The sequence below is a fragment of the Hydra viridissima genome, unplaced genomic scaffold (assembly GCF_058129835.1).
Source record: "Hydra viridissima isolate aposymbiotic clone 2 unplaced genomic scaffold, HvirCarnegie_v1 scaffold_5, whole genome shotgun sequence".
Lineage (NCBI taxonomy): Eukaryota > Metazoa > Cnidaria > Hydrozoa > Anthoathecata > Hydridae > Hydra > Hydra viridissima.
This window is the reverse complement of record NW_028324304.1, coordinates 11,630,196-11,651,174: the sequence shown is the minus strand read 5'-3', so window position 1 is coordinate 11,651,174 and position 20,979 is coordinate 11,630,196. Positions and strand designations below refer to the sequence as shown.

At 29.7% G+C, this 20,979-nt stretch overlaps 1 protein-coding gene, 1 long non-coding RNA gene and 2 pseudogenes across 10 annotated transcripts; 3 read left to right on the top strand and 1 right to left on the bottom strand.

The window, feature by feature from the left end:
* The first annotated feature begins 375 nt into the window (after window positions 1-375).
* LOC149888694 (uncharacterized) lies at window positions 376-4,236 on the top strand. Of its 5 annotated transcripts, XR_016453068.1 has the most exons (5): window positions 376-1,155; window positions 2,442-2,503; window positions 2,983-3,164; window positions 3,404-3,593; window positions 4,065-4,233. It is a non-coding gene; the product is annotated as an uncharacterized LOC149888694 (long non-coding RNA). The 5 variants fall into 5 exon arrangements; XR_016453069.1 differs by lacking the exon at window positions 376-1,155 and having other exon boundaries at window positions 2,349-2,503; window positions 4,068-4,236; XR_016453067.1 differs by lacking the exon at window positions 376-1,155 and having other exon boundaries at window positions 2,353-2,503; window positions 4,065-4,232.
* A 5,665-nt stretch (window positions 4,237-9,901) lies between these two features.
* On the top strand, window positions 9,902-14,247 carry LOC149888693 (uncharacterized). 3 transcript variants are annotated; one of them, XM_090088754.1, is made up of 4 exons: window positions 9,902-10,026; window positions 10,132-10,369; window positions 11,252-11,283; window positions 13,175-14,247. In XM_090088754.1, exons 2-4 carry the CDS (start codon window positions 10,138-10,140, stop codon window positions 13,982-13,984), a joined length of 1,074 nt encoding a protein of 357 aa, XP_089944880.1. In that variant the 5' UTR covers window positions 9,902-10,026; window positions 10,132-10,137; the 3' UTR covers window positions 13,985-14,247. The 3 variants fall into 3 exon arrangements, with proteins under 3 accessions (XP_089944880.1, XP_089944878.1, XP_089944879.1); XM_090088752.1 differs by having other exon boundaries at window positions 9,928-10,041; window positions 10,120-10,369; XM_090088753.1 differs by having other exon boundaries at window positions 9,929-10,041.
* Window positions 14,248-15,077: 830 nt separating this feature from the next.
* Window positions 15,078-17,562, top strand: LOC149888692 (uncharacterized; annotated as a pseudogene). Its single transcript, XR_016452974.1, has 3 exons — window positions 15,078-15,367; window positions 15,621-15,645; window positions 15,761-17,562. The product of XR_016452974.1 is annotated as an uncharacterized LOC149888692 (transcript).
* On the bottom strand, window positions 17,336-19,557 carry LOC149888691 (uncharacterized; annotated as a pseudogene). The gene is made up of 2 exons (XR_016452973.1): window positions 19,333-19,557; window positions 17,336-19,135 (listed from the first exon to the last, which is right to left on the bottom strand). The product of XR_016452973.1 is annotated as an uncharacterized LOC149888691 (transcript).
* Window positions 19,558-20,979: the final 1,422 nt, after the last annotated feature.

Genomic DNA, 20,979 nt, shown 5'->3' with positions numbered 1-20,979 from the left:
TAATATACATAGATATATATGTTTATAAATACATAAATCGCTAGTATGAAAACAAAAAATGCCAGTTTTCTGTGAATACTTTTTATTTGTACTCGTAATATTATATTTAGTTCGCATGAGATGTTTTTTCTCTGTAATTGCGCAGCCATCTTTTTTATGAATAGGCCTCTCAGGATCGGCCTTTAAAATGTAGACGGCCGTGATATATTAAAAATAACAAGATGTTTAACTTCCGCGTATTTTTTGAAGCAAAAAATCGGCCATTATGGGGGGCTAATTTAACAAATCAAAAGCCTCGTATTTGTTTTGTTTTGATAAATAGCGTAAAGATTTTGCCCCCCATAATGGCCGATTTTTGCTTCACTTTTTCTTATGCCGATTTACGGCAGTTAGACATCTAGTTATTCTTAATATATGATTGAGTAGGCCATGGTTGAGCTAAACAAAACCTATTCCATTTACTAAACCAATGATTTGGATGGAACCAAAGGATCATGTAAGTGATTGTTTGTTGTTTTTTTTTGCTCAAATAAAAGCCACTACGACCAAGTCCAAACATACTACCCAGTATCCAAACTTGTCTTTTGTTTACGTTAGCTACATCCGACAGTTTTTGTTATGTGTGTGGAAAAATAACTTTTTCATTTCACCCTCATCACACCATTAATTGACCAGTACTATACGGCATCAAAATAAATGCTGGATTCAACATAAGTGTTATGCACGTGTGTATGACTCATATTTGGTTGAGCTATACCAATTGTTTGAACGGAAGCAAAGGATTATTTAAGTGGTTGTTTTTTTTTTTTCTGACTCAAAAAAAAACCTCTACAGCCAACTAAAAACACACTATCCAAACTTGTCTTCGGACAACATATTTATCTTACATAGTGCCGAACTGCCTAATGTTTTACTTAAAAATGGATTTGTAAAACAAATTCAATTATTTATTACAAATATTAATATACAGTATATTTAAACACAAAGAAGATACCATAGATCACAGCTAGGAGTATATGAAGTACTCCCCATTAAACACGCTTTAGTTGGTCCAACTGACGGGCCAGTATTGGCTATAGTTGGCTAACTGTTGGCATTTCTTGCCAACCATTAACCGACTGTGTACCGCGTGTTTTTGAATCGTAAAAGTTTCCCGTAAGTTTTATAAACGTATTTTAATAATTAGTCGCATGGTCTAAGTGAATTTATTTTTATGATGACACCATTGTTGTATTTGTACTAGACATTTTAGCTCTATTTTAACTACTATTAAAAGTTAAAATACAGCTAAAATGTATATGTGCGTGTATAGTAGTATGTTTATGTGTGTATTTCTGTATGTATGTATTTCTGTATTTCTGTATGTATGTATTTCTGTATGTATGTATGTATGTATGTATGTATTTCTGTATGTATGTATGTATGTATGTATGTATTTCTGTATGTATGTATGTATGTATGTATGTATGTATGTATGTATGTATGTATGTATGTATGTATGTATGTGTATATGTATGTATGTATGTATATATATATATATATATATATATATATATATATATATATATATATATATATATATATATATATATATATACAGGGTGTCTGCCAGATCAGGGGAAATCAGGGAAAAATCAGGGAAATCAGATATCTGCAAAAAATCTAGGAAATTAGGTTGAATTTTAGAAAAATCAGGGAGAAATCAGGGAAAATGGCTCTTCTTCAAACTTACATAACTTAAATAAGTTGTATATTAGTACATGTAATATAAAAGTTTATTTGGCAAATAGTTTTATGAACTTTTCTTGCATCGAGCGAATCTTGAATCTTCACATGCAAAAATGTAAACAATAATACAACCCATTTTGAATGTATCAATACTTGATACATTTAATATGGGTTGTATTATTGCTTACATTAAATGTATCAATACTTGATACATTTAGTGTGGGTTGTATTGTTGTTTACATTTTTGCAGTTGAAGAGCATTTTTCTAAATGAATCTAGGTCAATTTTTGTGAAGTTGAATTTGGGTAACTTTAAATTAAATCAAGGAAAACAGGTAGAAGATCAGGAAAATATGAGGAAAAAGTCAGGGAAATCCACCTTAAAATATCGGCAGACATCCTGTATATAACATGCATGCGTAAAAGTTGTTATATTCTAATATATATGTTATAGTAAAATAGTTTATATGTATGTATTTTGTATATATTGCATAAATATATGCCATATATACAATATTGACATAATATATGCAGTATATAAATAAATGGTATATGCAATTGCATATACAATATGGCATAAACATTTCATGTTAAGCATATATGACATTTATATTATATTATATATATATATATATGTGTGTGTGTGTGTATATGTGTGTGTATATATATATACATATTCATATAATGCATATAATTATAGCATTTTATTAAAAGGGACATCAACTTCTAAAAACTATGAGAAAACTGTTCAAAATTTTGGGGATCAGGAAAGAAAGGTTTTGGATAAACTATTTGTTTGTTGTTTTTTTTTGTTTTACTACTTGTTATACATTATATATGTGTTGCGCATACATACATTGATTATGATGCTGACATGTATTGACAAAAGAAAACTATTTATATTTTTTGTAAAAAAAAAATTGTGTTTTAATTAATGTCATAAATGGATGAAGGCTTTACAAAAATACACATTTCTACTTTGTTATGCAGATAAAGGTTTTAAATAAAGCTCTTTCCTGTGACCTTAATAACACAACACAAAAATGTGCTAGAATACCATTTTTACAGCAATCAATTTACCTAAAGGGATAAATAACATGAATATTTAAAACTTTAACTCCAAATATTTGAGTTCCATAACACCTTCATCCATGTATGTCTTCAATTTAATAACTAGATTGTGTTTTTGAAACCAGTTTTCCAATAAGATTCAAATGCAATCAAATATTATTTAATAATTTAAGTATGTTTATAGAGAAGTTAGCAGCTTTGGAGTTAAGATTAACAGAACTGGAGCAAAAAAATAAGTTTTTAGAAGTTGAAAGTTTTTTGGATAATGAAGACATTGTTGTTCCCCCTGGCCTTCCAATTGAAAGTAAGGAAGATTTGGAGAGGATTAACCTTATGCTACAGATGAAATCTGAGCTGGCTCTCTATGTAATTTGAAATTATTTTCTATATTATAATGTTTGTAGCAGTCTACAGGTTGAGTTTAAACTAGTAATTATTATTTTATAAGATCAAAGATAAGTTTTTTTATAAGTCTTATAATTGTAATTTATCAAAGGTAATTTAATAATACCTTAGTTATATTATACCGCATTACATTTTCATTTACCTTTGAAAAAATAATTTAAATAAAAAAAGTTGTAATATGTAGCATTATTTGCTTTTAGTTAGAATATCTGCGTTCTATTGGCGGTAAAGTTGAACATCCAGAATACATATGACGTGTGTTGGGTGCCATGTTTTCTAAAAATTTTAGCATTTTATGTAATCTAAATGGATCTTCAAGTAAGATGATAGCTACTGGAATGGGCAAGATTAAGTTGCGATGTTATCATTTTGTGTTAAAGTGCTTACTATGTAAGTATTACTAGTTATGTAAATTTTTAGTCTATTAAAGTCAACTGTATTATTATATTTACAAAAATATGTTTACAACACTAAGAAAGAATATAATATGTTAGTACTTATGACAATTACCAGTGTTGTCATTAGTTGTGAATTTGTAAAATATTATATTCTCCCTTGGTGACTTGAACTTATCAATGTCGTATTTTATTCTTAACTAGAGATGTTAATTGCCAATGTAAACTATGATTTATTAGTATTCAACTATATGATTCTTAAAGAGCATATAGAAGTTTTTCTTGAACCTATAAGCTAATTGCTTTTGGTTATCATATGCACATATTTTTAAAACTGCCAACCAGTTAATGTAATTCTCGATTTGCAAAGTATATGTATAAGAACTTAAAAATAACTTAAAAATAATTTGTATTTAAACAAAAAGTAAATTGAGTTTTTAAATTTATTTTCATTTTATTCTTTTAGCAGCAGTAAGAATTCAGTATCTTAATTCCAAGGATAAAGATATTTACCCGATTGTTTCAAGATGGTTTCAGGGCGCAATTGATCAAGGAGATGGGCGAATAAATAGATAGACGAAAACCAAGGTTATAAAAAATCAGTTGCAGTTAGTCAATGAAAAGAATATTTAGTTATTATTTTCTTTTGCAAATTTATAAAAGTTTATTTATCTTAATTTTATTTATAATTCTAATTTTTCTTAATTATTATTGATAATTATCTAATAAATCGCCACGTTTTTAAATACTAGCGTTTTAAAATATTGTTTTTAATTAAAGCTGCCAATATTAATTTCAAACCTTTAATAATATTAACTACAATAATAGAATATTTTTAGTTTTTTATTTGTAAATGTATTTTTTTAATGATCTGGAAATAAAAGTGTAATGATAAAAAATTTGTTCATTTTGTGTATTCAACTAAGTTATCTATAAATATAATAGTGCAGCTGGCTATTATAAAAATATTTCACTTCTGGACACCAGCGTGTAACTTTGCATAGTGATAGTGGACGGCATGAGCTACAAAAAAATAGCGAGACACAAACTTGTAATGCATCTTGAAACGTTTTACAGATGAATTATTCAAAATGGCCGCCATTGGCCATTTTGAATGTATCTAAATGGTCATAACTGTAGAACCAGTAGTGATATCCACTCCAAATAAACGTCGATTTGTTCTAAGATAAAAGTTACATAAAACTGACTGAAATTAATGTTTTGAAATTTCAAGATGGCTGCCATCGGCCATCTAGAAAGTTATTAAATGGTCATAACTTTAGAACTAGTAGTGACATCCACTTAAAATAAAAGCCGTCTTGTTCGATGATATAACAAGAAGCTCATATTTATATGGAAATGAATAAGTAATAATACATTAAAATTCATGATACATACGTACTTCGTAAATGAAATTGTTAAATGTTCTTGGTTCTTGCCGATAAAAAGTCTACTGACAATGAAATCGTTCACTTGTCAACAGCAACGAATAAGTATAATCGATAAGAAATATAGCATCAGGATTCCAAGGTTCTTGTAATTCCCCAGTTAATGACAGACATCTGTTGAAACATAAGTCATCAAATAACGGTTTTTCTATGGCTTTGTTTATCATCACATTATAATAGTGTCACATTTATTACCTACATACTCACAGTATTCAAGCAATGCACTTCAAGTAAATTGCAGTAAATACTTAATGAAATCAATTAAAAGATAACAGCGATAAATTACTATGACAATGTCAGTGGGTAAGGAAGGAGTTGACAATATGCAGAGGAGGCATCTTAAGATAATCAGGTCTTGGTATCGTTAACAATTATGGAAAAACAACACACTGGAATGCTGATCAAACAATTACATAACTCATCATTTTTTATAGAAAATCTCAAATCTTGTTAGATGTGTTAAAATTAAGAATTAAAAAGTGAGCAAGATTGGTCGCCAATAAGACATAAACGAACTTCTTTAGTGTAATGGTAGAGGGAATTGGTAAAGTATAATAGCAGTATTGTAAACAGAATAACGTTTTCAAGTATTTACATATTTACAATACACTTTTGGATTACTATTTGTCATGGAAGGAGACCTGGAGAACATGGTTGAATTCCGGGTCTTCTTCAACTTCTTGCTATTCATAAGAATCACCATTTGTTTCTTTGTAACAATAGCTGTTACATGCACGCAGCTTAGTGTATGGTAAACCGTGTCATTTACATGAACATATTTTACACCAAAAGTGGTGTATAGCAGTCATCAGTAGTATCTTTCCAACTCCATTCAGTGTTTACATATCCTGGAGTAACAGCAGACAAGCATTGTTTCCATAAGTGTGCCTGCAGTGTTGGTCTCTTTGTGTGCTGCAGAAGAGCGTCTGCAGTCGGCGGAATGTTTTCAATTGCTCTATTCTTTATGGTGTAGAGGATACGGCGGCATTCGTTAACGCCAGCAGCAGTTGATGATCGAACATACATCAATACTAAAAATCGCTCAATGGCCTTCATTGCCGTATCAGTTAAGACATCATTTTTTAAGTCTGAAAATGAAAGATTATGAAATGCAGCATCAACTACTTGGTAGTTCATCCACGCTTTTCATGCCGTTCGTTTTCCAATCCCACAGAATGTTGATACTGTGTCACATCCGGTGAAGGCATGGAGAAATGGTAAATTTGATGATACACCATCTGGAATGTGTTGATGGAGATGGTGAACTCCTATCATTCGTCTTCCTTTTTCAACTCCAAAATCAATCCTCAGCTCTATCACTCCAATCATCTGGCTAAACACAGAGAGAGCTATAATGATCATATCGGAGTCCACAGTGCGTATAGTTATAATTAAGTTGTCATTTTTCAGTCCATGATTAGCATGGAGCAAAAGACGGCCATCTGCCTCTTCAGCACTACATGGCGATATGGACGATACATCTAAATCTTCAGAAAATGTCTTTGACGATCTCAGGTGAAGCATGTGTACGAGTGCTGCACCATCAACAATCAGAGCAGAGACCTTATAGTCAGGTCTGATGTCTTATTGTTTCTTACTACCATACAGTTCCAAACAAATGAGGACATCTGATTTGCTGTTGGCCTTACGCTTCCTTCCGAATTCAGAAATTGACGGCGGATAACGGTTGTTTTCGTGTGAAAAGAAATCCTTGACATCAAATCGACATCCTCGATTTTGACTTGCTACATACATTTTACAAAAGTACGAAGGAGTCATGTTTAAGATCAGTGATTTTAGTTTTATGTTTGGAACCTGGAATTTTCAAACTGTGGAACAATTCAAACTTGTTTCTTTTCAAAGGCTTATGGATTGACTTTTGCCTGGACACAAGACGGTCAGCTAAGTACTTGTTGTAATGCTGTTGCCCTGTGATCTTGGCTTCTTTAACATTTTTTTTGGCTGAATTGGACATTATATTCTTATGGTTGTCTGCTGTCTGCAGTAACTGCTCCGCAAAAGGATTCCCATCATCGCGCATAGATTTCACCACTTCAGACACGTGATGAAGATAACGAGTCTGAAAACTATTTTTGTCTTCATGATGGCGACGGTGTTGATTACCTAAAGAAACAGAACTGCGAACTTCATTCTCAAACTCATTGATCATTCGAGAAATTTCTGGACCAGCCACCATCCACTTAAGAAGAGCATCTTCGTTATGAAGTACATTGATTGCTCCTCCGTCACTTTTGATCAATTTGTTGTTCTGTTCGTGAAGCTGGTCATCAGACATGGCGGAAAAGTCCGCGTTAGTTTTCCTACTTGTGAAGTGGCCCAAACACATAAGGGTGTCGGACAGGTAGCTCTTCCAAGGTCTTGATGAAAACCGGCAACCAGCGAGAGTAATTACAAAATATGAAAAAGTAAAAACAACATAAAATCTTGTTATGCCGAGTTTTCCCAAATTTTCGAATGTTTTCTTTCCTTTTTCATTCATTTTTAAACTTTGTTTTGTTTACTTTTATTTTCGTTACTTTTGTAGTTTATTTTAAACATTCCTTCAAATATTTCGTTCTTTTTTCTTCTTTTTAGATATTTCGTTTTTTCTTTATAATTGATTTTATTTTTCAAAAACTAAAGGAAAACTTCTCCTGATTTATTGATTTTTCTTTTTTCACTCTTTAAAAAATTAATTATAGTCGTTAATAAAAAGCGTAATAAATTGCGATGTCATTGCAAAGTTCAATCGTTAACAACCTGTCATGTTTGTATTTATTCGTCCGAATTTGGTTATTATGGCGTATATATTATATAGTGGCGTCAACAAGACACAAATTTTTCTTATCTTTAAAGATCAATTAAACAAATTTTATTAGCTTAACGGTTTGTGTCTCGATTGTTTTACATACAGGAATATATAAACTTTAGTTGTGCAAAAGGATTTGTTGGTGTCCGGCAGTGAAATATTGTTACGTCAAAAAACATCAACCGACCGCGCTATAATACAATATTTTGTGTGGACACTATTAAATAGAAAACTAAATATTAAAAAGCAAAGTTATACTTTGTTATTAAGCAATATTCAAAACATGATTTATAACTTTTGCACTTTCAATTTAAGCGCAAAAGCGAATTTAAAAAATCGCGAAAAAAAATCATATAGTTGGGCCGGTAATGGTACCAACTGTTAGCCAACTGTTTTATTATTGTTGGGCCGTTAATGGCAACCAATTGTTTAAAAACAGTTGGCTAAGTATTGGTAAAAGCGTTACGTTTTTTTCACGGTACCAACTAAATAGCCGACTGTTGGCCCAACTGTAGCTAATAGTTGGTTATCAGGATCGGGCCAACTACTTACCAACTGTTCGATGTTTACTGGGTCGACTCTGTTGTTGTTAAATAGTTGACTGCAATAGAGAGATGCTTTGATAACAAAGATATTTAAACATATTCCCAAGGGGAACATTTATTGTTTATACAATACTAACCAATCAAAACGTGTAACATGATTTGATTAGCGCAACACTGCGTATGCAAAAGCCTCCAAGTTGATTAGAAATTTGGGATTCTAGTCTGGAAATTAATCTAACTTCGCATAAAAATCTCAAGATAGTGACCAAAGAACTGCACTTATAGACACAATATATTTTTAATGATTTAGTACGTGATTTTAATCTGTCTAAAAATAGCACGTTTTGAGTTTGCCGTATCAACTTACTCGTCCTAGCTTAGAGGAGAAATCAAGCTCGAGTCATTACTGAGAAAAAAAACCAAATGGGCTCAAGCTCTCAGAAGACTAAGTTGTTCAGAGCGACTTGAATAAACTAAATCACGTTTGTTTTCAATTTAGGAGACTTAGGGGTGACCTCATCCAAATATACAAATTTCTTAATGGAGTAGATATCGTTAATAAACAAACTTTTTATTAATTTTTTAATTCTTCAATTCGTGGACATTACCACAAGTTGAGTTAGTGAAAAGATTTCGCCCGATACAATTTTAAATATATAATAGACCAATAAAATGTTGGAGCGAACGGTTCAACCGTAAATTCGGTAACATACTTTATGTTACTGGTTGTTTATAGCGCGGCAAATTAAAGCTTATTAATCAATATATATTTATTAGAAGCATTATTAGAAACATTTTGTGTGTAAGTGTATATATCTGTATATGGGTGTATATATATACACACATATTTATAACCTTCCTCGGCTCTCTTATAAATATTTTACTAACCGTGTAGACTATAAAGGGAAGTTCTCTTTCCCATAATAGCTTAGTGAATTTGCATAGTGTCCTTTCCATTTTCACCTAAGAAAATGTAGAGGACACTATGTAAATTCACGAAGAACTTTTAAATAAAAGCATACCATTAAATAGAATACAATTAAATTAAAGATAGTAACCAAAGGGATCAAAAAAATACACCCTGTTAAAAAGTAGAACTTCTTATTATTAGACGAAAGATAAACTAAAAGAAGCACAGCCATAAATAAATACTAACACAAAAAGAGCTTCTATTGTAGACATGCGTAAATAGATTAGTCATAGCTGATGGTCACACTTCAATAAAAAATATTCTTTTATTTAATGTAAACAAGTCTAAAATAACTTGGTAAATTTAACTTTGTTTAATTTATCAAGTTATGCTTAAGACTTGATAAGTTAAACAAAGACTTTTCAGCTAAAACCAACTGAATTAAATAATTTTTTAACAATTAGTTAATCATTACAAATTTTAAACAGCAACGATTGAAAAACTTTCTCAAAAAAAACATAAAAGATTGCATTAAGTTCAGAACAAAGACGTACCTTTCGCTTTTGAAAAACATAAAAAACGTAGCTAAACAAACAAACAAATCGAAAACAAAAACATTGACGCTGTTCAAGATCATCTTTCTTTCTAGGAACTCGAATGTCACGTTGTAGAAATAAACAGATTTCTCGGGACTTTCCTAAAGAAAACTTGGCCAAGTAGGGCTGCAACCAGTCAGTTTTTATTAGAATTTAAGTTTATAATTCTTTTATATTAAATTAAATTCATAATTCTTTTTGGCATTTTTTTAGTTTCTTTTTCAGGATAAAATGACAAAGAACAATAATGGTTTGTTACCTGATAAGCTCGAAAGTGAAAGCTGTGAAGCAAATCAATCTGACATTGAAGATGAAGAAAATGATAAAATTGACTCCCTCTCAGACTCAAGAGCAAAGAAATATGCCATTAAAAAATTGAAAAGCAGAAACGCTGATGGTTCTGAAGATACGGTTTCAGCTTTAGAAAAACAAGATGTAGATGATGTATTGACTTTTACAAAAGGTAATTAAAAAGAAAAACTAAAATATGTCATATCTAAAATCTCTGATTAACATTAAATAGTGCAATCGTTACAATTTTTTTTCTGATTGAAACAGCACTTCCATTAACATAGATTTTTTTAAATAACTAAAAAAAAAACAAAAAGCTGGTTGTGCCATGTATTCATTTGCTTGTATCCTTAAGTTTATCAGACACGTGACAGAAGAATTAAGAAAGATTTTAACACTTTTTAAAATTTTTATACTTTGATCAAAGTTTCAATCGGAAAATAGAACTTTTTTTTCTGGGATTTGTCCAACTAATGCATACAGTTCTATATTATCTTACTGTGGTTGTTCATCTTTAGGATGAAAGTTTCCTGCATAACCCAGTTCCATTTTTTAAATATCTCATCTTAAAAAAAACATTCCATTCCCCAAAAAAATACCATAAATAGTTGATCAGTAACCACAGATGATTTGGTTTATTAGTGTTTTTTTACTCTTTACCATATTTCCAGAAGCTAGATTATGGTGATTTATTACTTCATAATGAAATGTCTTGACGAAACAAGTGAATAGCATTCATTTACTCATGCAATCAAAATTGCTTATAAGTACAATAGCTTGTTAGTTAAAATAACACAGTAATGAAATTAGGAGTGGATAGAATTATTTTCAAAAAGCAGTTTTATCACAAAATGGCACACTCCAATACCTGCTTCAATAATGCAACTTTTTGTAAGGTTATTCTTCACAAAACATACTTGTGAAAAGAATTTCAGCAAGCTAATATATTTTTTTTACTTATAGCTGTTCAAACACCCCCACTCTCCCTAATATTTAGAGTTAATAATTTTGTTGCTGTTGTCTTTAATAAAACTTTTTACTATTTTTGTTTTAGAGTCCAGTGAAAACAAAGCGGATGATTACAAAGTGATTATTACTTTTTATTTTGTTAATTTTGGTCAGATTTATGGTTTGAATTGTTTTAGTTGAAACTCTGATATTATCTTGGGGTTATTAAAAAATAGTTTGAAATAATAAAGGAAATTCAGTTCACCTTAAAAACAACCTGGTGTTAACTCAGGACAAACCGTTTTAAGAAATCCTAATAAGTAAATTTTTAAATATAAAACTTTGGGATGTGCTATGTTTAAAAAACGTCTCGGGAAGTTCATAAAGAAAGCCTGGCAATTTCTACATGTAACAAATTGTTAAAGTCATCTGTAACAAAATTTTAAGTATAGTAATTTAAACTAAACTTTGATGTTTTTTTCTATGTATTATTAGTTTGTTAAGATTATTCTTTCAATTTCATTTTGTAAATGTCAACTTGTTCAACTTGATTTTATCAAGAAGTTCTGTTTTATTAGAAAAGTTAGACAAATATTTTGCTTATCAAATAAAATGAAAGTTGATTCCAAAAACATTAAGAAAATGTGATGCTGTTTAAATAATTTTTTAAAAAAGTTCGTTTCATGATTAAAAAACCGGTTTATTGAAGCAAGAAAACCGGTTTATTGAAGCAAGAAAACCGGTTTATTGAAGCAAGAAAAGAACATTATTCATCAACATGCTTCAATGAGATATTCTTTTAGCGATCTAGGGAAAAACAACACTGTTAATAATTCACCAATCTTTTTGCTGTCACAACTTGATAAAATTTCTATGCTAAAGCTAGTTATACAACTGTAGCTGATTTTTTTGCTATTATAAAGAGCAAAGCTATGGGAGATGGTATTTTAAAACACTATAAAACCATCGGTTATTTTTGAGATAACATTACGATGCAAAGAAACAGAAATATTGCGTATGAAACCTATCTTAAATATACAGTGCAATTCCACTTCAACATACTCAGTCATGCAATTCATAATTACAGAATTGGATACTCTTTTACATAATGATTTGATACCTAAATAAATAATCCTAATACAAAAGTTTATGTTTAAAATCCAAAAAGCGTTGGTATTAAAATACTGAAAGTTTGTAAAAAACATCATCTTAAATATTGGTATCAGACTTCTTTAATGGCATTGTTTGAATCATAGTTAGAATCCAATGCAACCAATGAAAAATCGAGTGGCTGTTTTTTAAATGTCACATGTTAATAGGTAAAAAGTTTCATGTGAGAAAATGGTGAGGATTTAAAACTGAAAGAATTTTTATGATAGGATTTTTCAAGTAACTTTTGAAAACACAATGAAAAATTGTTCTTTTATGCACTCAACTATATGAAGGGGAAGCCAAAAATCAAAATTTGTAAATACATTCAAAAATATGTTTAAAAAAAAATTAATATATATATTTTTAAAAAAATCTTCTTCAGTGTTCTAATCATAATTTGAAAAAGTTAACTTTTTTTGCCGTGGTAATTAAAAAAAAAAAGGAATATATTTTTAACTTACTTCATGCTTCATATAATTCACAAAACTTAATCGAAAATGAAACCTTACAACAATAAAAAATCAAAAGATGCACAAAGAATGCAAACTTTCTGGTTTGAAATTTTACCTTTTGTACCAGTTGTAGTTTGAAAAACATAGGGAGTTTTATCTCTGATTTTTCGGCGATTACTTTTTGAATGGATGTTTTTAATGGTGAAAATATCAGCTGTTTAATTAATTCTGAGAAAGTTTTAGAAAAACTTGATATAAAAAATCATTAAAAATCTTTTTTTTAATCAGAGTTTATCAAAACCTTTGTAACAATAGAAATAAATGTTAGCGCAGCTTTGCTTCGAAAAGAATTTTATTTTTGCTCTTCATTTTTTTGGTTTATTAGGTTTTTTCATTTAGTAACTGATATTTTTTGTATTCTTTAGAAACCTAACAGTTCTAAAGAACCACAGAAAGCACAGGAGAAGCAGACAAACACAGAAATAGCATGGAAAAGGAATTTTTTAATTTTCTCCATTATTGTCATCCCCATTATCGCTACTTTTGCGTGTACATTTCTTTATCTAAGCGTTATTCCTGACATTTCACAAGATCATAGTTTTATAAAACCTGAAGAGTTTGATTTAAAAATAGCCAAAATGAATCAAAAGTTTAAAAATCAAGATATAATGTTTTGGCGACAGATTAGAACACGTGGTTTTATACATTTAAAGCGTGCATTTAATCAAAGTAGAAAAACAGTAGTTCCATCTACGATATTTATAGCTGGTTATAATGGTACAAATTCAACCATGAATTGCTTCTTAAAAGAATTAGGACACTCATTTACAAATAAATCGTATGAAACTTTGTATTCTGAAGGAATTAGTAAAGAAAGTCTTGATGAAAAGATAAACCAAAGTTTAAGTAAGCTTCAGAAGTATGTTGTGGTGAGAGATATTCATAAGATGTCGTATGATGCAGCCAGTTTGTTTATGGCATATGCTGATGAACACATGGATAATTCTGCAGTAAGTTTTCCTCTATCTGTCATAATTATGACAGCTGAGATGCCATTTTCTTCAGACGATCCTTATGATAGAAAAGCTGATGAGATAAAAGTACGCAAACATTTTGTTTCTAATCTTTGGGGTGAAGATGAAAATAAAAATGCAGCATTGTGGTCGCGCATAGGAAATCTTGTGGTTTTGTTGAAGCCCGAAAGTTTAACTGATCGCTGTGATCAGATAGTATGAAAATTAGGCTTTTTTTTTTTTAATGATATAAAAAAAAATTACAAAAAACTTTGATAAGTTTTATTTTTATGAAGAATTATTTTATAATTTTTTTATAATTTTTGTTCGAAATTAATTTTTTTTTTTAAATCTTGTTTCCCTTGTTTGTTACTTTCGTTTCTAATGGCTCAAATTTCAAAAATTGTATAACATAATTTATAAGTTAGTGTTTTTATAGTAAGAAAAAATAACTGTAATATTAAAATAAGACTTTTCAAAGTCCTTATTTTTTGTTATTTGTTGGATTCAATTAACTAAATGCATATCAATGAAAGAAAATTAACGCATCAGGTTTGCTTGTCACATAAAAACATAAGTACAAAAAACAGCTACACTTAGAGAAATTATTGCTTGATGTACAATAAATACTTACAATAAATGAGCTTTGTGAATATTAGGCTTTTGGTAGGTTACTTCTAAATCTCCAACAAAAATCTACTAACGCTTCTTCATTAAAAAAAAACTTTGATGAAACTTCTTCGTCACTCAGAGCGCTTGAGTTTCCCGGAAAAAAATTTAAATGTGAGACCAGCATATCTATTTTAAGGACATACTACACCTCTATCCTTTGAATGACATTTTAAGTTAATTTTTCTTAGAAAATTTTGGACAACATTCACGAAAGATTTCCAGATAAGTTTTTCCTGATCATTCAGCTCTTCTTCAAAGCTTAAATCGTTTATCAGCTCATGTATTTGTGGACCTTCAAATTTACCCTCTTCAAATTTTGTCTCTTTGAGTTTGAGAAATTTCTCTTTCAGATATAAAAAATCCGCTGCCATCTTTAGGCATTGTTTTTACAAAGTTTTTCATTAGATTGAGCTTTACATATATAGGTGGTAAAAGTATGTCATCGAGGTTCATTAAAGGACCTATTTTAACATTTTTATGGTCTGGTGTAATTGATTCACGCTAGTGGCACACTTTCTTTTATAGATAGTGACTTTTTCTGTCTCTACTGTCCCATTCGCAAACAAAACAGTAAAATTTCTAGTTGTTTTTTAGACTGATTCAATACACGATTTGCGAGATTGGATAGTTGACATGCGCTAGGTTTTGGGAGGTAAACAAACATTTTAGCGAAGTAAACAAACAATAATGTTCTTCTAATTTTTTGTATTAATTAACAAAGTATTGACTACTGATAACACCTTTTTCCAATTTTTGTTGTTTATTCGTGGAAAAGGATATTTAAGAATGTCGGAAACAGTATTAAACGATCCTGAGGAAGCTACGCCTTTAATCAAAATGACATTGGAAGACTTTAAAATTATGTCTATTGAAGCACTTCAAGTATTTCTGTCGTTAAGAAAAAAATCGTCTGAAGGTGATCACGAAACTTTAGTATATAGGTAATTATTTTTTCATCTATACAATTGGTATTCAAATAAATGATAAATTGATTATCATATATGTATGATTAACATATTTTCATATTCTCATCATATGTTAACATATTTTCAATAATTATAATTGAAAATATGTTAATATAAAAAATATATGTTATGTTATGAAATATATTTTAAAGAAATTGTTTATTATATAATCAATAAATATTGATAATATGATCTGTAAAATTAGCTTATACATTTTTTAGAGCTATGGCATCGTGGGAAGAAAAGGTTCCTGTAAACATTGAAGCAGAAGAGCATTATAGAATGTCATAAAATGAATACAAGAAAAAACTTATTGTTGATGGGCACGTCATGCCAGCCCTTTATCATTAAAAAAAAAAAGAATGGATAAGCGAATCTCAAAACGGTATGTTAAAATGGCCTCCTGTTTATTACAACGATATTTCAAACTACCTCCAAAAAATAAACACTTCAAGCGATCTTTTACACAGATTAGACTGTGAATATAAAGAAGGCAAAGGTTTTCGTTATTTTAAATGTGACTTTGTGAAAGAAATATTTTGGTCAGGTATAGACAAAAACTCAAAATTTTGCATGCTTAAAGCTAGAGTTACTCCTTCACAAAGAACTTCTGATCAACAATATAATGTATGGGCAATAGTAAAAAAAGACAACCCAGGTGGTTATATTGCCAGTGCATATTGCTCATGTACAGCAGGCCTTCTTGGAAGTTGTAATCATGTTGTAGCTATGCTTTTTAGAGTAGAAGCAGCAGTTTCAACGGGAGTAACAAAACCAATATGTACCGATAAACTTTGCTCATGGAACATACCAAAAACAAATAAAAAAATTTTAGAACTAAAACCTTTACGTGAACTGGTATTTGTGAAAGATCATTACAGAAAAAGGTGTCATAAAGAAGATGCTATGGCAAACAAGAAAAAATTTAATGCTTTCTTACCATTTTATGAAGAACAAGATTTAGAATTAAAAAATCATGAAAAAATTTAAAAAATGCTATATGGTGCAATCAAAGAACATGCGCCAAACAGTCGCTTTGTCGAGTTGATAGAATGTACCCAGAAACATTCAAGTTTGCAATCATTCACAGAACTTCCACCTAACATATTAAACATTGCAAAAGAATTTATTTGGAACAACGAGCTAGAAGTTAAATCTAACATAGATATATTTACACAAAAAATAAAATTGACTAGTGATCAAATATCTTCAATATATATGCAAACAAAACAACAATCAAGTTCTACTGCATGGTTTGACCAGCGCCAAGGTAGACTTACAGCATCTAAATTTCATAAAATTTACACAAAAGTAAACACAGTTCAAACAAAAGAGGTATATGACTTGAGAAATATTTTTGATGAAATTTTGGGACAAAAGACATTTGAGACTATTTCTACTAAACATGGTATTGCAATGGAGCCACATGCAAAAACTGAAGTTACAAAAATTTTGAAAAAAAATCACAAAAATTTTAAAACTGTCAATCCTGGAATGACAATTGACCTTAAGTATCCTTATATATCAGTATCTCCAGATTTAGAAACCTTTTGTGATTGCTGTGGAAATGGAATAATAGAAATCAAATGTCCTCATTCCATTTGTGAAACAAAACCTTCAGTTGAAAACCTTGATTACTTAGTTGAAAAAAATGGCATTGTGAGTTTAAAGCCATATCACACATATTATACACAAATTCAAGGCCAAATGGCAATAAAGAATGTTCAAATAGGCTGGTTTTTTGTTTACACTCACCATGGACATTATTTAGAAAAAATTAACTTTGACTTCATTTACTGGAATAAAGTTATTAAGAACTTAATTTACTTTTGGGAAAACCATTTGGCAATTCGAATTTTGAAAGGCACCAACCAGAATTCTGCCATCAAATCAGATTGTGCTGAAAACATTGCTGCAAAATCAATTAATACCACTATTACTGGTTTAAAAATTATTCCAATAAAAAAAAATAACAATAAAAAAGCAGTTAAAAAATCTAAAACTAAAGTATTGTTATATCTGTGTGATGTATGCCATGAAAACTGTGAAGACGATGCTAAATCTTTTGATAGAAGTTCTATTGCATGCTCGTTGTGTTCAAGATGGTATCATTTTTTTCGTGTGGGAATATTGTTTAAATCTGATATTCCTAAAAAAAATTAACAATGGCTTTGCCGCATATGCACCTAGTAGAAAACACCACAAAAAATTTATCAATCACCAAATATTGGTGGTAATAAGTTGCACAATGCGCAACATATTAGAACAATATCATCTATAGAAGAAATTAATTTGATTGGAAGTTCATTTGCAAGAATCTTGAATGTTTTTAATTGTCTTATTACTTGTTCCACGAGGATTCTAAGATTAGCTATTTTCTTAGTTTTTTTTATTTCCGATGGTAGCATTTGATATAAACCTCTTTTTCCAGGCGGTACATACAATGTTATGTTACGCATCAAACATTCATTTTGAATGTTAAAACCTTTATCAGCCATAACATAAGAAAATTGTGGAACCAAATCAAGAAAATGGGAATCTATTGTCAATTTTTTATCGGAAATTGATCCTGGGTATGAGCTTGATACAAAGTTAATAAACGAATTAGGTGTGATACTGACTAATACTTTTATTGTGTTATGATGTTTGTATTCAGACCAAGTCAACTTTTGCAAGTCAGGATTTTTGGGTGTTTCAATAAATAATTCTGTTGCATCAATAATTGAATGTATATCTTTGATATGATCAAATCGTTTTGGTCTTGTAAAATTTAATGCTCCTTTATCAGGAATAAAAATTAAATGGTGTAAAACAGAAGCTAATCCTTTAACCCATGTTACAAATATGCGACTTGCTAGAGAAACCGATATATTAAATCTATGAGATAAATCTTTTTCTGTTAATGCTAATCTTATTTTCATTAAAGTTAGTAACATTTCATCTTTAGTGCATAACTTTGTTTTTGCTCCAAGTTTATTAGGAAACTTTTTAAATTTTCTTTTTATTATTAATTTTGTATAAGAGCCATTCCATTTTCTTTTTATGACTGGAAACACAATATTGTGTATGGCATTGAAAATTTCTTTATTTTGAATACCGGTGTAAAATAACACATTTTCATTTGTATTCAATATTTTTCGGTAAACTTCTTGGGATTCATATTTGGCTAGTTTTCTACGCAAAATTTTGTTATTTTCTTGAAGCAGTTTATTTTTATTTACAAGCTCATCTAGAAGTTTATTTTTGTTACTAAGCTCATTTAGCAGTTTATTTTTATTGATAAGTTTTTTATTTTTTTCTATCAAAAATGAATCAGTATTCCCATTATTTTTTACTGTAATATTGTCTATGTTAAGCTTGTGCAATATTTCTGAATCATATTTTACTTTCTTTTGTGCTGGCTCATTTTGATTTCTTTCCGGTAACAAAGTCACACTCTCAGGAACTTCATATGTATTTTCAATTTGATTAAAGTCTATTGATTTAAAAGTCATTTTTCTTTTACAGCTATACAAAAGCGAATCTTTTGGCACTAATCTTTGAATTCTTTGAGAAGCATCATATCCAAGATTCAATGTTGGTTAGTCTATACTTGATTTATTTAAAAAATGTTGAGAACAAACTCTGGATTTTGCACCAGGACTCCAAACCTTTTTGTTATTTTCTCTATTGATGAGTAGTTTCCATATATTTCTTCTATCCAGGTCTTTTTTTTTTTGTTGGAAAGGTATGCAACCTAAAAAAAAATTAAAATTATTTCAGCTGTAAACAGATATTGTTGGCTAGCAACAATATATTTAACATTTCGTTTCATTTTGAATTTGATATGTAATAATATAAATATTTTAACAAGGAATGTTCTTACATTTTAAAAGCTTTTGCACTATTATATTTTCTAAAGAGTAAACAACAAAAAAATATATATACTTTTACCTGAACGGCGCTTCACAAGAACATTTAGGATCGTCCCTACACACCCCATGTTCTTCACAAATAGCTTCGTTCCATTTTATTAATTTATATTGACCATTAGAACATCCTTTTACTGCACAGTGAGTCGACATTTTTCATTAATTTTCTCTACTAAACTTGCACAATTGTTTTGTTTACCTCCCAAATTTTTGCGCATGACATTTATAAATATTTGCGCATGTCAACTATCCAATTTCGCAAATCGTGTATTCAAGTACTAAATCATTTAAGTAACTTTGTATTAACATGTGCGATTCTATTAAAAAAGACGGTTTAAAACTTGGATCACTATCTTGAGATAACTTATGCGAAGCGATAACAGGTTCCGGACGAATCTAGAACAGGTTCCGGACTAGAATTCCGAATTTCTGATCAATTAACTTTATGTAGGATGAGTCTGTTGGCTGAAGACAAGTTTGGATATTGGATAGTGTGTTTGAAGTTGGTTGTAATGGTTTTTGTTTGAGTCAAACAAAAATAACAATCACTTAAATAATCCTTAAATAATCCTTTGCTTCCGTTCGGTTGGTATAAATCAATAGGAGTTACACGTGCACAACACAATATATTGAATCCAGCATTTATATTGATGTCGTATTGCACTGTTCAATTAATGCTGTGATGAAGTTGAGATGAAAAAGTTATTTTTCCACGCACATAACAAAAATTGTCGGGGTTGTTTGAACATATTCGTTGCATATTTATCATGTAGCTAACGTAAATAAAATGTAAGTTAGCTGAATGCAATAGTTATTCAGTAGCTTTAAAGAAGTCATTCAAAAGAAGACACGTAAATGAGATCAGAAATGAATATGTAGCTGTCACTAAAAAAAAACTATTATATATTTTAATGAGGATGCATAATCAAAGATCATCACAAAGTTTGTATGACAAAAACAGTGTTGACCAGTGTGATTCATAGCGCATCAAGTAAATGATCATCTGCTATTTCTTTTGGAACAGTTTCTTTTGGAAGTAAATGGTTTTTTTTCAAACGCAAAAATCCATAAAATTTTTTTTGTTTTGAAAGCCAGATTGATCTGTGGATAAATAAAAAGGTTATGTTTCTTGTCATTTTTTAAGTGAACTTTTAAAGTTTGCAGGTTTTGGAAATTTCATCTATCATTAAAAAGCTGTGAAGATTACAAAAAATTTCGCTCAAAATAGATTTACTACCTTGAAATATTTTACATTTTTTGCGGATATTTTGAATGTTTTATTAACTATATTGTTAAATTATTCATTTGAATAACTAGAAAGTTTTGGAAGAATATTTTTTTTAAACATCAACAGGTAATTTTATTATAAATTTGATTGTTTTTATTAAAAAACAAAAAAACTTTAAGTTATGTCAAAAGTGCTAACCTTTCATCAATGATTTCATACATTTCTGGAAGACTTCTTTTAAAATATTTTAGTTATGCAACTAAATGAAGTTAGCACATTTTTTATTTACCAGATTTCAAAAACGACAATGGTATCTTGCGATTGAAATCCCGAAATCCTGGGAATCCGGTCTTTTTTATGATCCCGAAATCTCGGGATTGTCTAACATCAATCCCGGGATTCCCTATAAAATCGAACAAAACAAAGCGCAATGAAAAAAAT

Excerpts from the sequence above, each read along its gene's own strand:
- LOC149888693 (XM_090088754.1), top strand. The coding sequence starts at position 10,138 with ATGACAAAGAACAATAATGGTTTGTTACCTGATAAGCTCGAAAGTGAA. Across the intron at positions 10,370-11,251 it reads TGTATTGACTTTTACAAAAG|AGTCCAGTGAAAACAAAGCG; the intron begins GTAATTAAAAAG and ends TTTTTGTTTTAG. Across the intron at positions 11,284-13,174 it reads ACAAAGCGGATGATTACAAA|AAACCTAACAGTTCTAAAGA; the intron begins GTGATTATTACT and ends TGTATTCTTTAG.